At 43.5% G+C, this 25,294-nt stretch overlaps 1 protein-coding gene across 4 annotated transcripts in view; it reads left to right on the plus strand.

Annotated features, from left to right (window-relative positions):
* Positions 1–7,779: 7,779 nt before the first annotated feature.
* CLCC1 (chloride channel CLIC like 1) overlaps positions 7,780–25,294 on the plus strand; it is a 1,214,053-nt gene continuing 1,196,538 nt past the window's right edge. For all 4 annotated transcript variants that reach the window (XM_044086058.1, XM_044086059.1, XM_044086061.1 and 1 more), the window contains exon 1: positions 7,780–7,885. In XM_044086058.1, the coding sequence (XP_043941993.1) occupies positions 7,868–7,885 (18 nt within the window). In that variant the 5' untranslated portion in view covers positions 7,780–7,867. The remainder of the gene's footprint in view (positions 7,886–25,294) is intronic.

Consider the following 25,294-nt stretch of genomic DNA (forward strand, 5'->3'; position numbering starts at 1 on the left):
TCGGAGGCTTTTCTTAATCCGGATTCCCTGCCTCCTGCCCCAGTCAAACCTGATAGGTACTACAGAGTTCCTAACTCTCATCAATTTCTTTTCAAAAGCCATAATGCTGACCCTGAAACCATTTCTCAAGGCCCCAAGGGAATGAAGGCCTCTACTGCCAAGAATCCACTACCTTCCGAAAGAGAATCTAGATCCTTAGAAAGGTGGGAGAAAAAGGTATACACCTCGGCCACCCTAGCCATGAGGGCCTTAAATTGTCAGTTCCATATGCTTAAATACCAGCAGTTTCTGTTATCTCAATTAAGAAATAAAATGTCTCAACCTGAACAACCAGATTTGAAGGAATTGCAGGATATGATGCATAGTGCAGAACAAGTGGGTAAACACACCTTACAATGTGGCTATGATGCCTTAGAGGCCTCAAGTAGAGCTGCTGTTACAGGATCAGTCATTCATAAACATGCTTGGCTTAGGAACAAAGCTTGCCTGATCATGTTAAAGCTAAACTACTAGATGCTCCTTTATAAAAGGATGTACTGTTTGGTACTAATGCTGAGGAGGTACTACGGAAAATGGAAGAAAAAGCTAAATCTATGCAAACTGTCAATGCTTTTCTACAGGTACAACCACCTCGTTTTAGCAGAAATTGGCCTTCTAAAAACTGGTCCTTTCCAGCCACGGACAAGCCCCAAAGAGGTAGATTCAGGCGCACAAGGGGCAGAGGACAATCTCAAGGATCATATAGAGGCAGACAATGGCAAACTCCAGCACCAAGAGGTGGCGAAGCACTGCACAACAATACAGAAAATAAACCCAATGACTTCCTCCTTTTCATGCCAAGCAAGTCTCAGCTGGCAGCTCCCTTGGGAGGAAAGCTGCCATTATTTACAAGAAATTGGCATATTATCACAACAGACAAATGGATCCTGGACATTATAAACAGAGGCTACAGATTTCATTTTCACACTCTTCCAAAAATGAGAGGCATGCCAAACCTGCCACACAATCAAAGGGCAGAGGCACAAATACAAATTTCAAAACTCATGGACATGAAAGCTATTCAAGAGGTACCTACTCACGAACAAGGTCAAGGTTTTTATTCCAGACTATTTCTGGTACCAAGGAAAGGAACCGACTGGAGACCCATTTTGGACTTATCCATCCTAAATACATTTCTACTGCACAAAATTCAAGATGCTCACATTACAGCAGCTTCTTCCCATGCTGGGCAAGAGGTTTTGGCTGGTAACATTGGACCTCAAGGAGGCATACCTGCATGTCCCAATCAGACAAAGCTGCAGAAGATACCTCAGATTTCTTGCAGGTTCAATCCACTATCAATTCTCTGCATTGCCCTTTGGCTTATCTACTACGCACAGAGTATTCATGAAATGCCTGGCATCGGTAATCGCCTACTGCAGACTTCAAGGGATTCAAATTTACCCTTATTTGGACGACTGCCTGATCCAAGCGGACAGCAAGCACAAACTTCTGGAACATCTGGCTTATGCAATACGGTTACTGAATTCTCTGGGATACACAATCAACAAAGAGAAATCCAGGCTAACACCATCTCAGAAAATAACTTTCCTGGGTGCCAACTTGGACACAAACACCCAGATGGCCTACCTTACTCCAGAAAAACAGGGGCAACTAACTCAGTACTTCAAAATACTAGCAAATTGTACCAGGCTTACTGCAAGGAAAATCCTGCAGGCTCTGGGCTTCATGGCATCTTGCATTCTTTTAATCCCATGTGCAAAGTTGCATATGAGAAAACTTCAATGGTACCTAAAAAACCTATGGTCTCAGCACAGCCACAATTTGGAAACAGTAATACCAATAATTCCATGTTTGCAAAAGGAATTTTTATGGTGGGCCCAAGCATGTCAAACAAACACAGGTCTCCCATTCTGCAAGCCTCAAGCAAATCAAGTCATCACAACAGACGCCTCAGATTATGCCTGGGGGCCGCACATGGCAGACAGGTGCATTCAGGGCAAATGGTCCCAAAAGGAAAAGCACCTTCACATCAACCAAAAAGAAATGCTAGCAGTGATAAATGCAATTACAGCATTCAAGGATCTCCTGCATCCAGGACATTTATTGATAAGAACAGACAACACCACAGTAATGTGGTACATAAACAAACAAGGAGGAACACATTCATACCCCCTGTGCAGACTAGCCATGACACTTTGGAACTTGGCTCTGTAATGGCAAATCGAACTTCAAGCACAGTACTCGCCAGGTTTGGAAAACACGCTGGCAGACAGTCTAAGCAGAAATATGACAGATCCGCACGAATGGAAGTTGCATCCTCAGGTGTTTACAAAAATAATCCAAGCATGGGGAAGGCCAGACATAGATCTCTTCGCCTCCCACAGGAATCATCAATTGGAAAAGTTTTGTTCAAGGACCTTCCATCCAAAGGCCTGGAGAGTGGACGCCCTTTCATTCAGTTGGACAGCATGGACAGTGTACGCTTTCCCACCTCTACCTCTTCTGCCCAAGGTGCTCTTGAAAGCAAGAGCAGACAGACCGAAGATGATACTGATTGCTCCAGATTGGCCAAGACAGCACTGGTACCCAATCCTGAGGAGCCTAACACATACTCCTCCCTGGCTTCTACCTCTAATGCCTCTTCTGCTGACTCAGCACAGCTACAAAACTCTTCACAGTCAGCTGAAAACACTCAATCTCGCTGCATGGAAAATTCCTTAACACCACAACAGATCCTACTCCCCAAAGAGGTGCAGGACGTCAGTCTGGAGACCAGAAAGCCATCTACTAGAAAGGCCTACTCCGCAAAATGGAAACGGTTTTGCTCTTGGAATGAGGAAAAAAGGCCAGGATCCTAGAAAACTTAATTTGCCTCGGGTATTACAGTATCTAGCTGAGCTGCTGAACAGTGGGCTTTCATTTTCCTCCATAAAAATCCATGCCTCAGCCATTTCTGCAGAATTCAACACGGATCCACCGTTATTCTCTCACCCACTTTTAAGACAGTTCCTCAGAGGGGCTAAGAATATAACACCACCAAGGAAACAACCAGTGCCAGCCTGGAATCTTAATTACATTCTAGAAAAATTAAGTTTGCCTCCCTTTGAACCAGCTGCCTCAACAGATTTGCAATATTTGTCCTGGAAAACAGCTTTCCTTCTGGCCATTACCTCAGCTCGTAGGGTTTCAGAGCTACAAGCCCTCATGGCTGTGCAGCCCTTTCTCATCTTCCATCAGGACAGGGTTTCCCTTCGAACCAACCCGTCATTTATGCCTAAAGTGGTATCCAGGGTAGCTTTGAATCAAGCCATACACTTACCTACCTTTTACCCCAATCCTCAAAACAAAGAGGAAAGGCTGCTACATTCCTTAGACATCCATAGACAGCTACGTTATTATTTGGGCAGAACAAAGCCTTTCAGGAAATCAGAACAACTTTGTGTCCTATGCTGTAGGAGCTCAAGGGAAGCCTGTTACCAAACAGACAATTTCAAAATGGATAGGCCACTGCATACGATTTTGTTACTCCTATCATGGGAAATCTGTCCCTACAGAAATCAGATCCCACTCCACCAGGGCCACAGCTACCTCTACAGCCTTCCTCAGAGGAGTTCCTACCAAAGATATTTTGGAGGCAGCCACTTGGAGTTCTGTGCATACCTTCCTTCACAAAACACTACCACCTGCCTTTATATTCCAAAACTAGAGCAGGCTTTGCCACTGCTGTGTTGCAGGGCATTCTAGCTCATCCCAGTTTCACCTAGTGCCTACCACCCTGTGCGTAGCTTTGGGATTCTACCCATATGTGATTACTGCAGCAGTATGCACGATGAACATAGTACAGTTTTGTACCTACCATAAATGTAGATGTTCGAGTGCTAATACAGCTGCAGTACAGGTTTCCCTCCCTCCTTCCCCTCTTGGTAAAGGACTAGTGGCTAACACCTCCTCATACAACCTAATTTGGGTTATCCTCCTATGGTGTATTTGCTTGCAACTACTGTTTTTTGATTACATTGCATTGCGTGAATATATTTTTATATATAATTTATGTATTGCCTTCCTTCTGGGGGCAACTGACATCTGGGGCAAGAAAAGACTGAAGAATATGGCGTTGGCTGTGTCTTATATACCCCTGTCGCTCTGACGTCAAGAAAGAAAGCGACAACAACCGACGTCGGACCAAGACTTTGGAATTCGGCCCGACCGAGGGACCGCCTGACGGCAGAAAACCCATATGTGATTACTGCAGCTGTATTAGCACTCGAACATCTACATTTATGGTAGGTACAAAACTGTACTTTTTCCTTACTACAGACAGGATACACAGCCTGAAACTGCATGTTCTTTGCATCCTACAAGCCCAATCTCCGACAGCAGAAGCGGTACTGCGGGCATTGGGGTCTATGGCGGCTACTGTCAGTCTGCTACCCTTAGCAGGCCTTCACATGCGGATTCTTCAGTGGACTTTGGCAGTTCAATGGTCCTTGTTAGGTCTGTCATTGTCTCATCCTGTTTGAATCTCCCGAGTGTGCAGGCACTCTCTTCAGTGGTGGATTCATTCCCCAGACCTACTTCAGTGATGTCCCTTTCTCCCATCACTCCCCAGTGCCATGGTGACTATGGATGCCTCCCAGCTAGGGTGGGGAGGCACTTCTTAGGAAAGATAGTCCAAGGTACATTGGACTATCCTTCCCGAGCATAGTCCAAAGTACATTGTCCCCATCTGAGACCAGTTTGCATATCATCGTCCTGATGAGGGTGGTGCTTCTCACATTGCAGGCTCTTCATGCCCATCTTCCCCTTAGGGACGGTTGCTATCCAGACTGACAACATGTCAGTCATCTGGTACATCAACAAACGGGGGGAACCAGATCTTACCCCCTTTGTCACAAAGCCATGAGAGTGTGGGAATGGGCGATCTCCACTGGCTGTTTTCTGGTGGCAATGCACATTCCGGGATGGTCGAACATTCTAGTGGACAGGCTCAGCAGATCTTTCCTGATGCCTTACGAGTGGTCTCGAAATCCTTCAGTGGCTGAACAGATCTTTCAGTGTGAAATGCAGTGAGTTCTTCGCTCTGAACCCCTCTCAGGGGGAAGCCCCCAGAGAAGCTGTTATTCATGCTTGGCCTCCCGGTCTTCTGTACGCTTATCCTACTCTACCCTTGATACCAAAATTTCTTCAGAAAGCTCGCAGGCTGGGGAGCTTTGTGATCCTTATTGCCCCATTCTGGCCATGCCAAGTCTGGTTTCCCTCTCTATGGTCTCATCTAGCAGCTCCACCATGGACGTTGGATGCAGTTCTGGATCTCATTTCTCATTCCTCAGGGCTTCTCTATCCAGAACTGGACAGTCTAAAGCTCCCAGCTTGGCCGATCCAATTCCCATGATTATTAGGACTCCTGGTTTATCTTCTCCCATTAAAAGCATTCTGTTAGTGGCTCAAGTCTTCTACCAGGAGGTTATACCATAGCAAGTGGAAACTGTTTTCTTTATGTGCTTTGCAGCATGCATTGAATCCCTTTACTGCTCCACTTTCTGCGGTGTTGGAATTTTTGTGGGAGATTTTCCAAAAAGGCGCCAGTTCGTCCACAGTTAAAACTCCAACTGGCTGCAATTTCTAACTTTCATGTGGGGGAAAATATGACTTTGTTGGCTTCTAAACTTTGCAAGACCTTCCTTAAGGGTACCTTTCTTCTGAGACCCATGACACATTAGTGCTTCAGGCTTTAGTCTCACCCCCCTTTGAACTTGCAGCTTCAGTAGATTTGCAGTTTCTGTCTTGGAAGACTGCATTTTTAGTTACCATTACTTCGGCCAGGAGAGTGTCAGAACTTCAGGCACTATCGATCAAGGTTCTTTGTATGATTTTTCATAAGGATAAAGTGCGTTTGCGTACTAACCCATCCTTTCTTCCCAAGGTAGCATCAGAAGCCAATATTAATCACATGATCAATCTCCCAATCTTCTTTCCAAACTATCAAAATAAGGAGAATACAAATTACACTTGTTTGGATGTACATAGACAATTACAATTCTGTTTGCACAAGACAAAATTCTTTCGTAAATCTGGCCAACTTTTCGTTTCTAATTCAAAACCCTTTTTAGGGAAACAAATGTATTATTCTGGCGTATTCTTTTAGGGGAATTTCCCCACCAGGTTAGGCAAAAGCACATTCTACCAGATCTGTGGCTACTTCAGCGGTCTTTTGGTCCAGAGTGTCGTTGGATGATGTCTGTTCTGCAGCTGCTTGGTCCTCCTCTCATACCTTCATTTCACATTACAAACTGGACATTGTATCCAGGAACAGGGCATCCTTTGGCTCCGCCATGCTCCGAAATAGCCTTCCATGAGGGCCTCCCAGGGTATAGTGGCTGGGGACTCTGTCCAACAAGTTGAAGATAAAATGAATCAACTACTTCAGATAAAGAAGTTGTGTACTCAACATAACGTTCCATCTGAGTAGTTGTACTTCATTTTCATTTGTCTTCAACCATCCCTCCTTCCCATACCTTGTCTGATTTGTTTAGGGATAATATAGATATAGAAGTTGGACACCTTCAAGATGTCCTTTGTCCTACTTACTGTTTAGAGAGTTTTTCATCTGATAGTGACAAAGTTTTGTTGAATCGGATGTGAGTGACAGGTTGAGCAGCAAACTCGATCTGAAGGGAGGAAGGAGACTGGCATTATGGGTAATGGGAGGAGCTTGGATCATATGCTGGTTATGCGGCCGCGTTGGATCTGATACGGATCCGTAACCCACAGGTTGAAGACAAATGAAGTACAACTGCTCAGATGAAATGTTATGGTGAGTACATACCTTTTTTTTTTTTTTTTTAAGCCAGTGCTATGTATTTAAGCAGGGCAGCAGAAGTCCTCCCAAGCTGAATACTGTCAGTATCTGCATCAGGCAGCTGAAGACAGGAGTAACACTGTGAATGACATGTAAAGAAACTAAGGCATGAATAACTGCCGAAGGATTCTCTGGTGGAAACAGGTGTATGATTTGTGTGGTATATCATCCTTAGTTGGGAGCAGATACTTTATCTGAGCTGCATTCCTTAGATAATGAGAATAACCACAGTGTCTCTCGCATTACACACAAACTTTAGCCTGATCACCTTTATAGGACAGCGTATGGATTCAAGGTCTGACAGCTGGAACTTCCTTAATCTGGCGTGAATACTCATGGCAGCTGCTTGGATGTGCTGGATTCATTGTTACAAAACTTCTATGAATAAAATCGTCTGCATAAGACTCAATGGCAACTATGTACTCCTGAGAATAGGAGGGGAACAACTGCATTTAATCTATATAATGGTAACACAGATCCCCTCTCCCCGAGTAGCATCATGCACACATCGAACAGCAGTAGCCCCATAATGAGGCTTTAAGGAGCTACACTGATACCAAAGAGGTTAGTAAAAGAACTGTAGGCTGGTTACATAATGACTGACTATATCTGTGAGATATCCTGATTTTATGATTGGTGTCACTTTAGTCTGTCCTTTGAATATCTGTTGCTTTGGAGATTAGAATATACTTACAGAATAGTGATTATTTATTTTTCATTTGTCTAGTTTCCCATTATAATGTATGGATTATGTACAGAGTTATTTTTTGTCCAAGTGAGAAATCGGACCCTGAATACACTTCAGAATTTTAAATTACAGAATATTTTTTGTAAAATTTACATTTATGTACCTTCTTGTGTTTTATGTTGTCTATAATATAGATGTTAACTGCCGTTATTGTATCTTTTTAGCTTAGCGAATGTAAAGAAAATGCAACAATCCCTGCTGAAGAAAGAAGTTGCAACTCTATTTTTTCACGATTTTTGAATAGATTTCTCCGACAAATGGAAAAATTTGGACTAGTGAGTATGTCATTTATAATTGAAACCTTCCAAAGGAATAATTTTGTCTTGAGATGTGGAAGGAATACTGTTGCTGACCTTTGATGCACATAGCACCATGTAGCTGTACCACAACCCCTTTTCTTTCTAACATGTCCTATGCTTTATTGAAAGCTTCAGTAGACCCACAGTCCACCAACTCTTTTGGACCATGTTGCAGGATTAGTCCATGCTCTTATTTATAAATAAATGTCTTTATCCAGGTCGAAGTTGGTGCCTTCTGGCTGGAAGTTTTGCTTTCTTCTGTAATCTGTCCTCCTTCTGTTAGACGTCTGCACACCACTCACTGTCCTATACCCACTTCATGTCTTCTCCTCCTCCTTTTTCCTTATTTCATAGGTAAATTAAACAACATATTAATTTCCTCCGATTTCTCTTTCTGCTCTTTAATCTCCTCACCATTCTTGTGCTTTTCTTTGCATTAACTGTAAGGGCCTTTTCTTTATTCAGTTCAGTATTCTCCCATCAACATGCTTTGAAAGAAACAAATTCACAAAGTAGTCCGTTACCAGTGCAGGAAAAAAAACAAAAAAAAAACATTTATTGTCTTTTAAAAGGGAGTGTTTGATACCAGGCAGAGAGACCTATATTTCATTTATCTGTGGGGCGAACACTATTGAACTTCCAAAACAGGCTATTTTTTTTAAAGAACTTGAGAGGGCAATTTTCATCTGTTACATTAGTCAGTAACTAGATACAAAATCTTTTAATTATATAATTTCTGATCAGATGGTTCAGGAGCCATTTTTTTCTGTTTGTTGTGGTACAGCCTAAGGATGGACAGTTTTTGTCACCAGATAGAATATAGGAAATGTCAGCATTTCTGGTAAAATAGACAGGATGCAAAATTGCAGTTTGCTCCTTTCCAAGACTTATCCTTTCAATGCCAAAAAGGTTAATTTGGAGAGGGTCTCCAAGTAAAGCTTCTTGTACAAGAGGGCTCCATAGAACCAGTCCCACAAGAAATTAGGAATAGGGTACTATTCAAGAATCTGTTTAGTACCAGGAAAAGAAGGAACCTGGAGATTGGTTCTAGACCTGTCAACATAAAAGAGGTTCTTGCTGATCACCATGTTCAGGATGCTGTAGAAAAGCTCCTCCCAAGGTCCCTCTCAAGCTGTCATGGTCGCTTTAGATCTAAACATGTAGATCTACCCTTATTTAGATGGCTGTCTGATCCAAGCGAGTTTTGTGAAAGAGCTAGAACTCCTCTTCTTTTCACTTGACCATATCCTGCCTTTCAGACGTGGAATTCTCCCTGAATCTAAAGTCCAATCTCATGCCTGCAAACACTGGTAGTATTAGAAGCCCTGCTGGACTCAGAAATTGCTTTTCTTTCCCTGGTGAAGATTGTTTTTCCAACACAGTTAGAAGCTAAGTTGAGCTTTTTTTTTCTCTTTATGTGCTGCTTGCCCCCAGTGTGTACTGAGCATCTGATCCCCAGGCCAGTTGATCATTTTTTTCCCCATCACCAAGGCAAAGATTGACTAGGAGGGGCCATCATTCAGATAGTCACTAGGAACAGTAGAGGGAACTTCTTTTTTTAAACATATGCCCTAATGTTTCCCTGTGAATGTTCAGCTCACAGGATGGAAGGGGGATGTGCAGTGAGCTGACAGTGTTGATCATCCCTCATGTCTGCAAAGGATACTGCCAGCCAGCAGCCACACCCCTTTCCATCCTGCATGGATAGTGGCTTCCCTGGTCTGCACTGGAGAAATCTCACTTCTCTGTGCTTCCAAGCACGGGCAACCCTCCTTCTCCCTTGGGAAAAGTGAACAATCATGTCATTTCACTCCTCTGCCTCCCTGCCTCTCTTTTCCAGTGCCAGGGCCACTATTTGTAGCCCTGTCACATGGGATGCAAAGGGCTCCTTCTGTCTGTGACATGGAGCTATTTATGGTCCCCAGGACCAATTCAGACATGTAATAGTAGGGCATATGCTAGTAGTGGCTGCATAGTATTTTACCTGTGAAGCCTATTTTATCAGGCGTGAGGAAGTGTTAAATTTTACAGCATTCCCCTGAATGCATTTTCACTTTCACATTACTTATAGATAGTGGCATATTTTGACTTGCATCCATAGTGATTGCTAGATGTTTGAAGGAGTAGAATTATTCTGCAGAGTGGTTGGATTTGACTGTTGTTGGGGGGGAGTAGTTGTGATGTTTGGTTTAGCTTCTGAGCTTGTTTGTATACCAAAACATTATTTTTTATGTATTCTTTCATGCTGACCAACCTAGAGTGCAGGCTTATAAAGTATGAATTTGTGATTAGGACTCGATTCATAAAATATCTTAATGAATAAGACTGGAGAATTTAAGGTAGTGAGTTAATAAATTAAAGAGAATAGGGCCAAGGCTAAGCTTTGTGGTATGCCTGTGGTGATATGTGGGAGTGGAACAATGTTGTTGCATTTGACTGAGCAAGTTCTAATGGTCAGCTAAATACAGAACCAGTCTAAGTTGGATATCTCAATGTTGGGAGTATACCAAAAGAGTTCAGAAGCATTTTATGACTGATAAAGTAAAGACATTGGCAAAAATTGACGTAGGGTACCTGTGATGTAGCCTCTATTTGTGTTAGAGGATTGTATCTCTTACAGCTTGTAAGGCTGTTTTGGTATCTTTGCGTTTTATGAATACATATCAGTGTGATGGCAGTGTTTTGCACTGGTAAAGGAAGACTACAAGCTGGTCATATAGAGATTTTTTTAAACAAGTAAAATCTTTAGTAATTATCACTTATAACATAGACAGTCATACATTTATATAAATGAAAAAAAACTATATTGACTCAATGCCAGTTGCAAGCATTTTACATCATAAATTGTATTGAGACAATTCTAGATGCAAACATTACACATCACCTCTAATCTACCCAATCCTTGTCAGTCAGAGATTACATAGTTTATTCAGATCCTGCCTTCTTTTAAAACTCATGCCTCCCTTGTATGTATTGTTCCCACAATACACATTTTTTCCTATGTAATTTACTCCCACCCTTTTCTAAATATTCTAGTTCCAGTTGTTTTATCTCTGTTACTATATTCATTACTACTTAGTACAGTTGGTTTCGTAGTTGCTTTTTTGTCAGCCACCATAATTAGACTCAGCAAGGCCTTGCTAGGTCTAGGCAGTTCGATTCTGTATCATAGCTCAAAGAAATAATTTCCCTAGTTACACTGTACACCAGTCTGTTCACCCAGTATCACTGACAGAGTAGTCTGCAGTGAATCCCTGAAGTCTGCCAACTCATTACACTCCCAGAAAATATGTTCCCAATTACCTCTTTCTTCCCATCACACCTCCAACATTTGCTGCCTACCTGAGGAAAAATTCCCTGGAGTCTACTTGGGGTATAAAATATCTGTGTAAACATTTCCAAGCAAAAATCCTAAATCTTATAGAATTTCTTGCATATTTAGAGGCGTACTTGTATCTCTCCATTGTTTCTTCATGAATTGCTTATCCAGTCTGTCTTCCCAATCCTTTCTAACCTCCTCTGATTCTTACAGGTACCATGGAATAATTTATATGCTGTACTAATTATTCCTTTTTTTAACAGCAGTTGCTGTTCTAGATTCTACTAAAACCTCTGCCAGTGCTGGTTTTTCATTTAGGACCCCCTATTTCTTTCCCTTTATCTATACTTGTATCAGTCCTTGATAAGGAAGACAATCTTTAACCTGCAGTCCAAATAAATTCTTGGCATCTTCCTATTCTGTTACCCTTCCTTGTCTAGTTATTTGCTCCCGATACCTTGGTTCCTTTGCCAGTTTTCTTCAGTAACCCCACATATTGTCTGTATCCCTAATTACAGTCATCCCTATAGGCAGAATCTTCATTCTCCATTCCTGTGTTGGGTTAGTTCTTAGAATACTTTCCGCTGTTTTATAAGTATCATATTCTGCATGATTATTTTTATTTTCCTTAAAGGTTTGCATACAAAATCCCAGTCTCTCCTTGTTTCTTGAGCGTCCCCTTGTTTCATCATCATCCCTTTCCACTTTGAATTATAGGTTTTTGCTTGTGCTATGTATAGGAGCCTTAACTGTGTAGCTTTAAAATACCCCTTCAAATTGGGTAAAACAATCTGCCTTGTTCTGTTGGAAGAATCAGCCTATTCTGTTTGACTGTTGCCATCTTCCCCTCACAGATAAAGTCCTTGAACTCTTTATTAATTGCTATCCACAACTTTTCCTCTGGTTGATATACATGTGCCTGACCTGTGTACAAGACTAAAGGGACTAAAACATTTTAATTGCTTATATCCTACTATAATAAACTGTCAGTTAACTGGCACTCATGGGGATTGATAGATGCTGGCTAACTATAGATGTTCTTCATCTCACATTGCTGCAGTCCTTACACTTGGGTAGTCCGCTGTCCTCGGTCGGCCCGAATATCAAAGTATTAGGCTGATGGCAGGAAGGTTGGCACCCTTCAAGACCTTCAAGGGAGTTTAATTACCCAAGACAGATGGGGTGTGGGTATTATATACCAAGGTTAGGTTACAAGTTTCCATATTTCCACTCCTTTCCTTTCTCAGGCATGCAGATGTTCCCTCCTCAGCAAAGAATAGAGGAGGCTCACAAACAAATTTCTGCTGCTTCAAATAGAGTTCTGGCAGTGATAGCTCTTCAGGGCAAAGGAATACAGATCGCTAATATCTATCTATATTTGGATGATTGATTGCCGCTGAGAGAGGGGGGGAATCACTTCATCATTGCAATATGTGATAGCAGATAGAAGATGCCTGGGGTATCTGTGAAACGAAATAAAGTCCAGTCTAGTACTCTCCTCAGGACATGTGCTTCTTGGTGGTGTGAGGATACAGCATCCCAGATGGCCTTTGACCCCGGACAAACAAAAAAATCTTTCCTTTTACTTCCATCAATTGTCTCCTCAGTCCAGGCTGACTGCAAGGACAGGTCCTTCAAGCCTTGGGGTTTCATGGCATCTTTGTATTCTGGTGCTTCCCAATGCCAAACTGCATATGAGGAAGCTACAATGTATCTCAAAATGTATGGACACAGCACACTGCAGGATATGGACACTGTCATTCAGATAAATACCTGCATTCAAAAAGGAATTTTAGACTTCTACATAGGAACTTTGAAGGAGATGTTAGCAGTCCAATAGCTTTTAAAGTTTACTTCTTCCAGGGCGAAGGTGGCAGGTGCAACTAACACACAAACACAACTGTACACACTCAAACAAACAAGGGGAACACATTCTTATCTATGCAGGCAAGCAATGATTTTTTGTGAGACTGCTCTCAGTTTACAGCTAAATCTCAAGGCTTCAGGTTTCTGCCGAGAGCACAGAACTTAGCAGATGTTGAGCAGACCACCTCTGCCTCCCAAACAATTAAAGGCTGGGTCAGAGGACAAGCCAAGGATGATTTTAATAGCTCCAGATTGGCCTCAACAGCACTGGTACCCATTACTGAGAAGTGATTCTACCTGTCTCTGCAACCCAGGAGTCTCATTCTCACACTTCACTCTCTTTCACCTCTTCAGCCTGGCATATTCATATTTGAACCCTGGAGGTCTCAGGGTCCACAGCAGTACAGCAAGTTTGAATGTTATTTTGGGAGGCCAGGTACAAGGCAAGAAAGCGTGCCAGAGATAAAATGGAGATTTTTTTATTTTGGGAGTACAGTAAGGAATTTTGATGTTCTGAGCCTATAAGTGTGGCTCTTCAATATCTATCTTACTGAGTTACTGGACAAGGTTTGTCCTTCTCTTCTATTAAGGTTCATGCTGCAGCAATTTCTGCTCACTATGACTGTGACCCACCATTTTCTCATCCTTTGTTTAAGCAAATTCCTTAGAGGGCAAAGACCCTCTCAATTTTGTGCTGGAGAAACTCACTCTTAAACTCACTCACCACCTGCAGCTAGCCTGCAGTTGAAATATTTATTGAATTTATCTTTTTTTGTTGGCCATTACTTCTGCAAGAAGGGTTTCTGAACAGGCCCTTATTATGGCGGTTGAGAGCCTCTTTTGTCTTTTTCCAGGATAGCATCTTTACTAATCCTTCTTTTGGCCTCTAAAGTGGCCTCTAGTGTCTAGTGTGGCCAAACTACTACAAATTAATACTTTTTTTGCTTTTTATGCAAACCCCCAAAATAAAATGGAAAAAGATTTTACACACTTTGGATGTACACAGGCAGATGCGAACTTAAAGGGTTCAACTAGTCTCAGCAGGCAGTTCAGCAGTTATTTTTGTTTGCTTTGTTTGGGGCAAGCCTGTCCTGTCAAAACACTACTAAGTGGATTGGGTTGTGTTTTGTATTGCTCTATTATTCCCATCATGGTAAGAGATTCCGGCTGGGATAGGCCCTCATTCCACTAGGGCTACTGCCACTTCTACAGCTTTTTATTTTGACCTGCATATTACAGGGCATTTTGGCAGCTCCTACTGCCTATAGTTTTGCCATCTCCCTTACCTCTTAGGGCTCTGGGAGCCAGTGTGTAAGGACTGCAGCAATGTGAGATGAAGAACATAGTACAGTTTTCCTACCAAGTGTAAGGACTGCAGCAATGTGGATCTTCGAACATCTACATTTATGGTAGGTACAAAACTGTACTTTTCTGGTTGCTTGAGAATTACTATTAAAATAGGCCTGACTAGTACTATACCGTATACTATTTGGTTTGACTTGTTCTCAGGTTGGGTAGAGAGAGAATTTATTCTCATCTTCCTTTTTAAAACTCTAAAACTCTAAAAACGTAAGGTATGTTCTGCAGAGGGAAAACAAAGTGCAACACATGAAAATTGTACTGTATTTTTTTTATATATTTTTTTGCCGGTTGCTTGAGTTCCAGTTAACTGAGACCTTGTCATCACAATGAACAAAACATGCTGGAGGGATAGATAGGTTCCTGACCCAGAGACTCCCCGAACTCTGGAATAGACTGCCCATACATGTCAAGCAGAGCGCCTCCTTGGCCCTCTTCAGAAGGAACTTTGACAATTGGATGGGAGATAGGAAATTCACCCCGGGGATCACGTCAGTCTCCCTGCTAGACAGGGGTCCAGGGAAGTAAATATTGTGGGAAGAAATATCCAGCGAATTGTTATGGCTGGGCTTCTATAGGCCCTAGGGCCGATAGCCTAGTACCAACCTATGAACGTAAGTTTACTGTATACATATCTGTATAACAGAGCTTCCAATTTCTCAGTTTTTGTATTATCTTTTGTTTAGTTTCTTTCCACATATTCTCAGCTGCCACACCAGAATCATTTTAATCCCTACTTCTAAGTGCTTCATTTTATCATGCCCCCCCCCCCATAAATATGGATATTGCTGAACCAAATTGTGTGTGGGTACATAATTTACCACTATTGCCTTTGTTTTAGCTTCATTAATTTTGTATCCCGAAAAGATTTGAAACTGTCTCAGAGTTCCACAGCACTGTAATGTCCTTTTTCTGGTTTTATCAGGTATAAAATATCATCTGCAACTAGAGCCAACTTTTCTTGACCATACCAGTTATATTCTTGAATTTCTGAGTCCTCTTTTTTTTTTTTTGCCAATGGTTCTAAATATAATGCAAGTAACAGAGGGAAAATAAGACACCCTTGCCTGGTTCCTCTGCTCAAGCAGATGTTATCAGAGAGGAACCCATCTACTTTAATTTTTGCCTTCGATCCTTCATATATCCTTCTAATCAACCTTATAATTTTATCAGGGAATGCAAATACTTTCATTACCCTCCTCATAAGGTCCCAGCTTACTCTGTCAAATGCTTTCTCTGCATCAAGACCCACCAACAACAGTGGTATTTTCTTATGTTCTGCTTCACTCAAGATCATCAATGTTCTTTTAATGTTGTCAAATGTTTGCCTCTCCTCACCAAAAACACATTGATCCATATCTATCAATTCTGGCATCACTTATGACATTCTTTTAGCCATTATAGACATAAACCCTTTATAGTCATGGTTTAGTATTGAAATGGGCTTGTATGAAGCTGGCTGTGCTGGATCTTTACCCTCTTTAGGTATTACAGCTACCACAGCTTTTTTCCAGGATGTTGGTACTTCGCCAGCTCTAGGTAGTCCCTTATTTTCTGTTTAGCATTCTGCAGTTGCTCTAGTTCTTCTATGAGATTCCCCCTATTCTGCAATACTTTAGCATTTGTCAGGTTCTGTAAATAATTATTGATGTCCTTCTATTCTATTGTTGCAGTATTCTACATGTGGGTTTACCCTTCTTCCTCTCCAGTTCTTCTGGCCAGGTTTCCAAAGATTTTCAGTCCCTCTAGGTGCATTGGACATCTGACATGGCAACAGGAATGTGGGCCATAAAAGTGACGTCTGCATGCACCAGCCCTCAGAACTTTTCAGCCACCAGTTGTACGCCAGGTGCTCCTGCTTCTCGTGGATGTCTGATCAAAAAAGATTCAGTTAAGTACCCCACTGAGGATTCTTTCAGTCCTACTTTGTTGATTATTATAGTCTGTTAATGACATCCGGTAAGAGCAAGTGTGGTCAGCAGATTCCCCATAAAGACACGCATGACTAGTGTCTCTTTTGTCTAGGCAGGGAACACAACCATGAGAACTGTGTCATTTGCCAATCGTTTGTCCCTAAGACCTTATGCAGCCTTTTGCCAGCCCTAAACCTGTACTTGGAGAATCAGCGCCTGAAACAGTTAGTGTTAGGAATGGAGGCTGCACCCGGTGCCCCATCTGAACTGCCAAGGAAGAGGGCCAAGTCCTTGAGGCCTACTTCTTCTGCTGCTCCTCTGTCTGCCGCACCTCAATCTGTAGCCGACGTGAGCTTAACTGAGGATCCGGCATTTGCCAATACAGATATAGCAGGTACCTCTGAGGAAACCGCAAAATCTCGAGCAGACAACACGTCCACAGAGGATTTACCGGCACCTTCTCTAGATGCCGGGGGGGGGGGAATCAGTCAGGGCTCACCAGACGTCGCCTCCACTTTCCCAATCAGTGACCCTAGGCCTATTTCTAGCCAGACTCTGGCTAGGCCTTTAAAGAAACAACAAAAAAATCTAGACACCTCACTCACACCTCTGAAAGCATGCCAGATTGTCAGGCCTTTAGCCAGAGTTTGTTGAATGCTTTTATGGCCCTTATGCCTTCAGCAGAACCCTCTGCCCCTGCTCCTCCCCTCCTTAGTCCCAGACCTCCAACCCAGGAAAGGAGGGTAGAGCAGCCTGAGGAAGAGGAATTGTCTGACTCCTCTGAGGACTCTTTCCTACTCCTCTCAGATGTTCTTCATGTTTCATTGTTGCAGTCATCACACTTGGGTGATCTGCCTGCAGGTAGCCCTCAGTCGGCCCGAATACCAGAGTCTTGGGATTTCTGCGTCGGATGCTATCGCCTTTTCCATGACGTCAGGTTGTCATGGGTATAAAACATGCAGCTGATGTCATTACATCAGTTTTTCTTGCCGCCTGAAGCAGAAGCAGTTCGCAAGTACAGATCAGCCTCTACCTGAAATGTTCGTTTTTCGAGTTTCAAACCTGAAGTCTTCTAAAGCTAAGTACCCCATTGGGGATCCTTTTTTCTTGCTCTAACTGATGTCAGAAAAAGTTAACAATTGTCTTGCCTGTGGAAAGCAAATACCTCAAAGAGATTTTCATTCTTACTGCGTTAACTGTTTAGGCCCAGAGCATGACATCCTCGCTGTAGGTTTTGTGCTTTGTTTAACGTCCAAACTATTCATCGTCAGGCTATCTTTGTCGCTAAATTCTTTCGCTTTCGTTCTCCGTATTCCGATATGGCTTCGATAAGCCATCTGACTACCGATCTTCTGAAAAAACGCAAGGATGAAGACAGAGACAGCATAGGTCCAAAACTGGCAACGACACTTCCGTTAAACTAGTTGCCAGTCCGCCGGTACTCAGGGTGGCGCCTTTGCAGCCCCTGATACCTGCTTGTACAGATTTGCAGGCCTCTGCTGAGACGCTTTTGGAGTCTGGTATGCCGTGAGATGCTTCTTCGACTATGGAACCTGCGGATGTCTCTACCTTGGATGGGTCCGGAGCTGCTGTGCAGGCACCAGCTTCTGAGGGTGTATTCCAACCTTCCGATGTTCGCTTTAAACCAACAGCTTCATTTTTTACTAAAACTACCGAGTTTTTCAGGCCCAGAGTTCGCACTACGCCTAGAAAATTGATGACCAAAGCGCATGCTCAAGCTCCCTTGCCACAGAAACAAATGCTTAGAATGGCTGAAGACCTTATAACTTTAATTAGGGGAAGCCAGCCTTCCCCCTCTAAAAAGACAAAGAATTGATTTTCCTTCTGATTCTACAGACCATGAGTCTGATGACTGTGATCCCTCTGATTACCAGGACATACCCTTATCTACCTATGATTCAGATGTAGAGGATTTCATTCCCTCTGCCTCCCCTCCAGAGGACTTTTCTTTTGATGAAACCTTGCATACTTTGAGAGCATTTCCACTGGGAATGCCAGGGCTACCCTCAGTCCAAAAAGAGACTCAGAATTTTTAGACTTGCCTCAGCACAGGCCTCTAGCTATACCCCCTGTCCTGGACAGTGTAGATGATGTCCTCCTAGAATCCAGTCTTACTCCTGATACTTTACCACCAGCTCCTAGAAAGCCTGACAGGTACTACAGAGTACCGGCCTCTCACAAATTTCTCTTTAAGAATCCCACTGGGGATCCAGAGACTATTTCCCGGGGACCTAAAGGCATTAAGGCTACTACAGCCACAAACCCTACACCTTTGGACAGGGATTCTAGAGCTTTAGACAGATGGGGTAAGAAGGTGTATACCTCTGCCAACTCTTGCCATCAGGGCTTTGAATTGCCAGTTTCACATGTTGATGCCAGCAACATATTATGGAACTAATTAAACAAAAAATGTTGTTGCTTCCAGATTGTACAGAAAATAAAGATTTACAACAGTTAATCCATTCTGCAAACCAAGTTAATAAACATACTTTGCAGTGTGGTTTTGATGCCTTAGAAGCATCTTGCAGGGCTGCTGTCACTGGGTCTGTACTGAGAAGGCATGCTTGGCTGAAGGAGCAAACCTTGCCAGACTATGTCAAAGCAAAATTATTATATGCTCCATTAAACCAGGAAAGGTTGTTTGGCACAAAAGCAGAAGAAGTTCTTAAAAAAATGGAGGAAAAAGCTAAATCTATGCAAACTGTTAACAATTTCTTATATGTGCACCCACTTAGATTCAGTAGGCATTGGCCTTCTAAAAACTGATCCTTTCCAGTCCCTCCCAGGCATTCTCAGTCCAAACCCAGGGGCAACAGGCCACCAAGACTACAGTCTCAGGGTATGCAGAGATTTAAACAATGGAGTTCTCCCTCCTCTAAAACAGGAAGTGGTAAGCCACCCCCTTATGGAAAAAGTTCACAATAACTTCTCTGTCTTCCTTCCCAGCAAAGCCCAAGTACTTGCACCCCTAGGAGGAAAACACACCCTGCATGCAAATAACTGGATGTCCATTACCCAGGACCGATGGGTCCTAAACATTGTATCCCAGGGATACAGATTCTGCTTCCACTCACTGCCAACCCCAAGTGGGTTGACAGACCTTCCACAAACCAGTGGGCAGAGGCTCAAAAGCAAGTACTTTCTCTTCTCAGTATCAGGGATATTCAGCATGTGCCTATAGAGCATAGGGGACAGGGTTTCTACTGCAGACTGTTCCTGGTGCCCAGAAAAGAGGGCTTTTGGTGCCGTATCCTAGATCTGTAAATTCTCAACACCTTCCTGGTGGCCCCAAAATTCAAAAAGCTGACTCTGCAACAGATTCTTCCTATGCTATCCAAGGACGACTGGCTAGTCACCCTAGACTTAAAAGAAGCTTATCTGCACATCCCCATAAGGGAATCTTGCAGGAAATATCTATGTTTCAGGGCAGGCTGTATGCACTATCAGTTCTCTGCACTTCCCTTTGGCTTATCTACTGCACCCGGGATATTCACAAAGTGCCTGCCTCCAGCCATTGCATATGGCAGGCAGAGAAATATTCAAATTTACCCATACTTGGACGATTGCTTAATTCAGGTGGACAGTCAGGAATTGCTACTTCAGCACCTGGTATTTGTAAAGAGACTTCTAACTTCTCTGTGGTATACCATCAACAAAAAGAAATCACAACTGGTGCCCAGCCAAAATATTGTATTCCTGGGAGCAAGCTTGAGCACAACTTCCCAGATGGCATTCCTCACTCCAGAAAAACAGGCTTATTTGACAAACTGCTTCAAACTGATGGCCACCAAAACCCAGCTATCTGCAAGAAAAATACTGCACGCCCTAGGGTTCATGGTCTCCTGCATTCTACTAATTCCATATGCAAGACTGCATATGAGGAAACTTCAGTGGTACTTAAAAAGTCTCTGGTGTCAGCATTCTCAAGACCTGGAAACACCGATTTCTATCATTCCTTTGGTGGACAGAGGCATGCAACCACAACAAGGGACTTCCTTTCACTCAACCCCTTGCCGCCCAAACCCTGACAGCAGACACATCAGACTATGTGTGGGTGGCTCACATGGCAGGCAAATGCATTCAAGGCAAATGGAACCCAGGACGAATTCCCCTGCATATCAATCAAAAAGAAATGTTAGCTGTACAGAATGCTCTGACAGCCTTCAAATACCTTATCCTTTCAGGACAACTCTTGATAAAGACAGACAACACCACAGTTATATGGTACATAAGCGGGGGGAACTCATTCCTACCTTCTCTGCAGGTTAGCCATGGCCCTGTGGAACATAGCCTTGAGCAACCAAGTGCACCTGCAAGCTCATTTCCTGCCAGGCAAACAAAATTCACTGGCAGACAACCTAAGCAGAAATCTACTGGACCCACACGAGTGGAAGCTGGAACCCAACTCATTCAAACTTCTAATCCACAGGTGAGGGACTCCAGAGGTGGACGTCTTTGCCTCCCCTCAAAACTATCAATTGAGCAAATTTTGTACCAGAAATCCTCACAGCCAAGCATGGAATGTGGATGCCCTATCCTTTACATGGGGAAAACCTCTTAATTTATGCCTTTCCCCCTCTGCCCCTCCTCTCAAAAGTACTACTGAAGATCAAACTGGACAGACCAGGGACAATCCTTATTGGCCCAGACTGGCCACGCCAGCACTGGTCACCACTCCTACGCAGTATGACAGCAGTGGCACCCTGGCACCTACATCAGACCCCCTCCCTGCTTGTTCCAGCAGATGGGACAGATTTTGCATCCACAGCTGCAAACACTGAACCTTGCAGCCTGGCTTATCCCCTGAATACACCACTAGCAACCCTCAGCAAATAGGTATTGGATGTCATCCTTGAGGCCAGAAGACCTAGTACTAGGAAATCCTATTCAGAAAAGTGGAAAAGATATTGTTCTTGGAGCCAGTCTAAAGGAAAGGACACAGCCATGCCCACCTTACCTCAAATCCTAGATTACTTAGCAGAGCTACTCCACAAAGACCTATCCTTCTCATCAATTAAAATTCATGCCTCTGCCATCTCAGCTTATTACAGTACTGAGCCACCTCTATTTTCTCATCCTCTCATCAAACAGTTCCTGAGAGGAGCTAACAAATTAAGGTCCCCGATGAGAGCTCCCACCCCTGCCTGGGACCTTAACTTTGTAGTAGAGAAGCTCACACTTCCTCTTTTTGAGCCTGCTGCTGCAGCAGAGTTAAAATTCCTTTCTTGGAAAACAGCCTTACTTCTAGCCATCACTTCAGCAAGAAGAGTGTCTGAGTTACAGGCACTAATGGCTGTGGAACCCTTCATTATTTTCCATGCGGACAGGGTTTCCCTCAGGACTAACCCATCATTTATGCCCAAGGTGGTATCATCCATCCATCCATTTACCAACCTTTTTCCCTAATCCTCAGAATAAAGGGGAAAGGATTCTGCACTCCTTGGACATGCACAGACAGTGCAGGTTCTACCTTGACAGAACTAAGCCTTTCAGAAAATCTGACCAGCTGCTAGTCTGCCTTTCTGCAGGGGCAGAGGACAAGGCCATTTCGAAGCAAACCATTTCCAAATGGATAGCACACTGCATCCATTTCTGCTACAAACACCATAGAAAACCTACCCCACAGGGGATGAGAACTCATTCCACTAGGGCTACCTCAACTTCTATAGCATTTCTCAGAGGAGTCCCTACCAGAGACATCCTGGAAGCTGCAACCTGGAGTTCTGTACACACCTTCACCAAGCATTATCACTTACCTATTTTTTTAAATCCAGAGCTGGATTTGCCACAGCAGTCTTACAAGGCCTGCTAGCCATCCCTAATACTTCTTGACTGCCTCCACCCTTCCTCAGCTTTGGGAATCAACCCAAGTGTGATGACTGCACCAGTGAAACATGAAGAACATAGTACAGTTGTCTACACTTAACAATAAATGTAGATGTTCGAGTGTATTCACTGTTGCGGTCCTGGTTACCCTCCCTCTAGCCCCCTGACTTTTCTATTCTTTCTATCTATCCTCTTTTTGGCTATATCTTATGGCAACGGTATTTACTTTTTACTGGAGGTGTTCCACACCATGTAATTGCTTCCTGTTTTGGGGGCTCCTGACATCTGGGGCAAGAAAAACTGATGCAATGGTGTCAGCTGCATGTTTTTATACCCATGACGACCTGACTTTATGGAAGAGGCAAAAGCGTCCGACGCAGAAATCCTAAGACTCTGGAATTCGGGCTGACTGAAGGCTGCCTGCAGGCAGATCACCCAAGTGTAATGACTGCAACAGTGAATACACTCTTAACATCTACATATGTGGTAAGTACACAACTTTTCTATCTCATCCCCCTTGGGATATGGTTCTTCTGAGGCGGGCTCTGTTAAACCTGATTCCCTTGTAGAGGATATTACATTTGGGGAAACTATTAATAAAATGAAAGACTACTTTAAGTGGCAATCCTCGGATATGTCCGATATTCAGAAAAGGTTTTATGACCTTATTGAAATGGACATTCCCAGTCCTTCTACTATTCCTCCTATTCTTCCTGCTTTTCTAGATGCTTTTGCCTCAGCCTCCACTAGCCCGGACTCCCAACCTCTGGCTCCTCATAGAGCCGACAGGCAGTATAAAGTCCCTGAGATGGAGAAATTTCTTTTTAAGTGCCCTCCTGTCGACCCAGCCACTATTTCCATCTTTACGGACAGGGCCTCCAAACTTCTGCCTACTATTACTATCCTCCCGGCTGATAAAGACAGCAAGACCATGAAGAGGTTGGGAAAGACAGCAAGACCATGAAGAGTTTGGGAAAGAAAATTCATACTTTGACCACCCTCTCATTTAGAGCCACTCACTACCAAACACATAACCAAATACTCTTTAGCTCTCCTGGACAAAGCCTCTAAAGAGTTAGAAGATATCCCTGACTGTGCAACCAAGGCCTCCCTGTCTTCACTGATGGCACTCCTCTCTCAAGTGAGAAGGCACACCCTGAGATGTAGCTATGATGCAGCTGAAGCCTCAGCCAGGTCAGCTGCATCAGCTTCAGTATTAAGAAGATACTCATGGCTGCTATTACAGCCTCTCCCAGAGGACTTCAGGGCCAGACACCTGGACGCACCTGTGGACCACTCAACACTTTTTGGTGCAAAAGTGGCTGACCTTTTCAAATCGTTACAACAGAAAGGTAAAGAATTACAGGACTTAAAACGTATACTTGTCTGGTCTGTTCCCAAGTTCCAGAAGAACTACCCATCTAAGACCCAATTTGTCAGGAAATCCTCCAGGCCTGCTGCTCCCCAGTCTAGAAGACCCCCTAGAAGACAGCCTCCTCAGACTAGGCCATCTCAGTCTTCCAGTCAAAGTTCTCCCTTTCCTGATTGGGAAGGTAGTGTCTGACTGCCTACAAAACTTTCAAGGATGGGCATCCTACAGCCCCCCCCCCCAGTCAACTACTCCACCTCCATCAAGTTCTACAAACCCTGCTTCTTCAAGGCACCATAGAGCCAGTTCCAGCACAAGCAAAAAGAAAAGGATTCTATTCTAGAATCTTTTTGGTACGCAGAAAAGAAGGTCCATGGAGGTCAGTTCTAGACGTCTGTCACCACAACCTCTTCCTAAAGGTCCCTACTTTCAGGATGATCACTCTGTCTACTCTCTTTCCACTCATCCTTCCACAGTTGTTCATGGTAACCCTGGACATATAAAGGATGCTTACCTTCACAAACCTATAAAGTCTGCTTATAGGAAATAGCTGAGGCTTCTGGCAGGCCCATCTCACTTTCAGTTTTGTGCCTTGCCCCTTGGGCTTTCTATTGCACCCAGGATATTTACAAAATGCCTCGCTCCAGTCATCACCTCCTGCAGGGAAAAAAGAATCAAGATTGTCGCTTACCTAGACGACCTCCTAGGAAACTCTTCAAAGCCACTCTCGGGACCTTCTGGTTATCCTCCAGTCTGTAAAGTTCTTGATCAATTTCCCAAAGTCCCACCTCAACCCCACACAGGATATTGTCTTCCTGGGTTGCAGAATCAGGAGAGACCTCATGAAGGCCTTTCTTCCAGCAGAAAAGGTGGTATCCCTTCAAAACCACCTTCTTTCTGCTATACAATCAACAGAACTGCCTGCAAGACCTTTTCTGAGACTTCTAGGATGTTCTTCGTGTTTCAGTGTTGCAGTCATCACTTTTGGGTTATCTGCTTGCAGTAGCCCTCAGTTGGCCTGATTAACAAAGTCTTGGGTCCTACGTCGGTTGCTGTCCCTTCTTCTATGACGTCAGGTCATCAGGGGTATAAAACATGCAGCCGACGCCATTACATCAGTCTTTCTTGCCATGCGGTGCCTGAAGCAGAAGCAGTTTGCAAGTGCCGGTCGGCCGACACCTGGAATTTTCGTTTTCGAGTTTCAGAACCGAAGTCCTCAACTAAAGCTAAGTACCCCATTGGGGAAACATTTTCTTGCTCTTTACCGATGTCAGTAAAAGTTAATAATTACATTTCTTGTGGAAAGCAAATATCTCACAAAGATTTTCATCCGTACTGTATTCCTTGCTTAGGCCCTGACCACGACGTACCTTGCTGTCAGTTTTGTGCCTTATTTAATCAATGCACTATCCGTCGTCTGTATATTTTTGCCTCTAAATATTACGGTTCTCAGTTCAGTTATCCAGAAATGTTGTCGGTAAGCTGATATTCCAAAAAAGCACAAAGATAAAGACAGAGACAGGCCTCCTAGGTCCAAAACTGCCGACGCTTCTCCTAAGTCATTCGCCAGTTTGCCCTGTACTCAGTGAGGCGCTTTTGCAGCCCCTGATGCCCGCTACTTCTCACTCGCAGGCCTCTACTGAGACCCATTTGGAGTCTGGTATGCCGCGAGATGCTTCAACTGTGGAACCTGTGGATGTCTCTACCTTGGA

The sequence above is a fragment of the Protopterus annectens genome, chromosome 10.part0 (genome assembly GCF_019279795.1).
Source record: "Protopterus annectens isolate FY-2018-M chromosome 10.part0, PAN1.0, whole genome shotgun sequence".
NCBI lineage: Eukaryota > Metazoa > Chordata > Ceratodontiformes > Protopteridae > Protopterus > Protopterus annectens.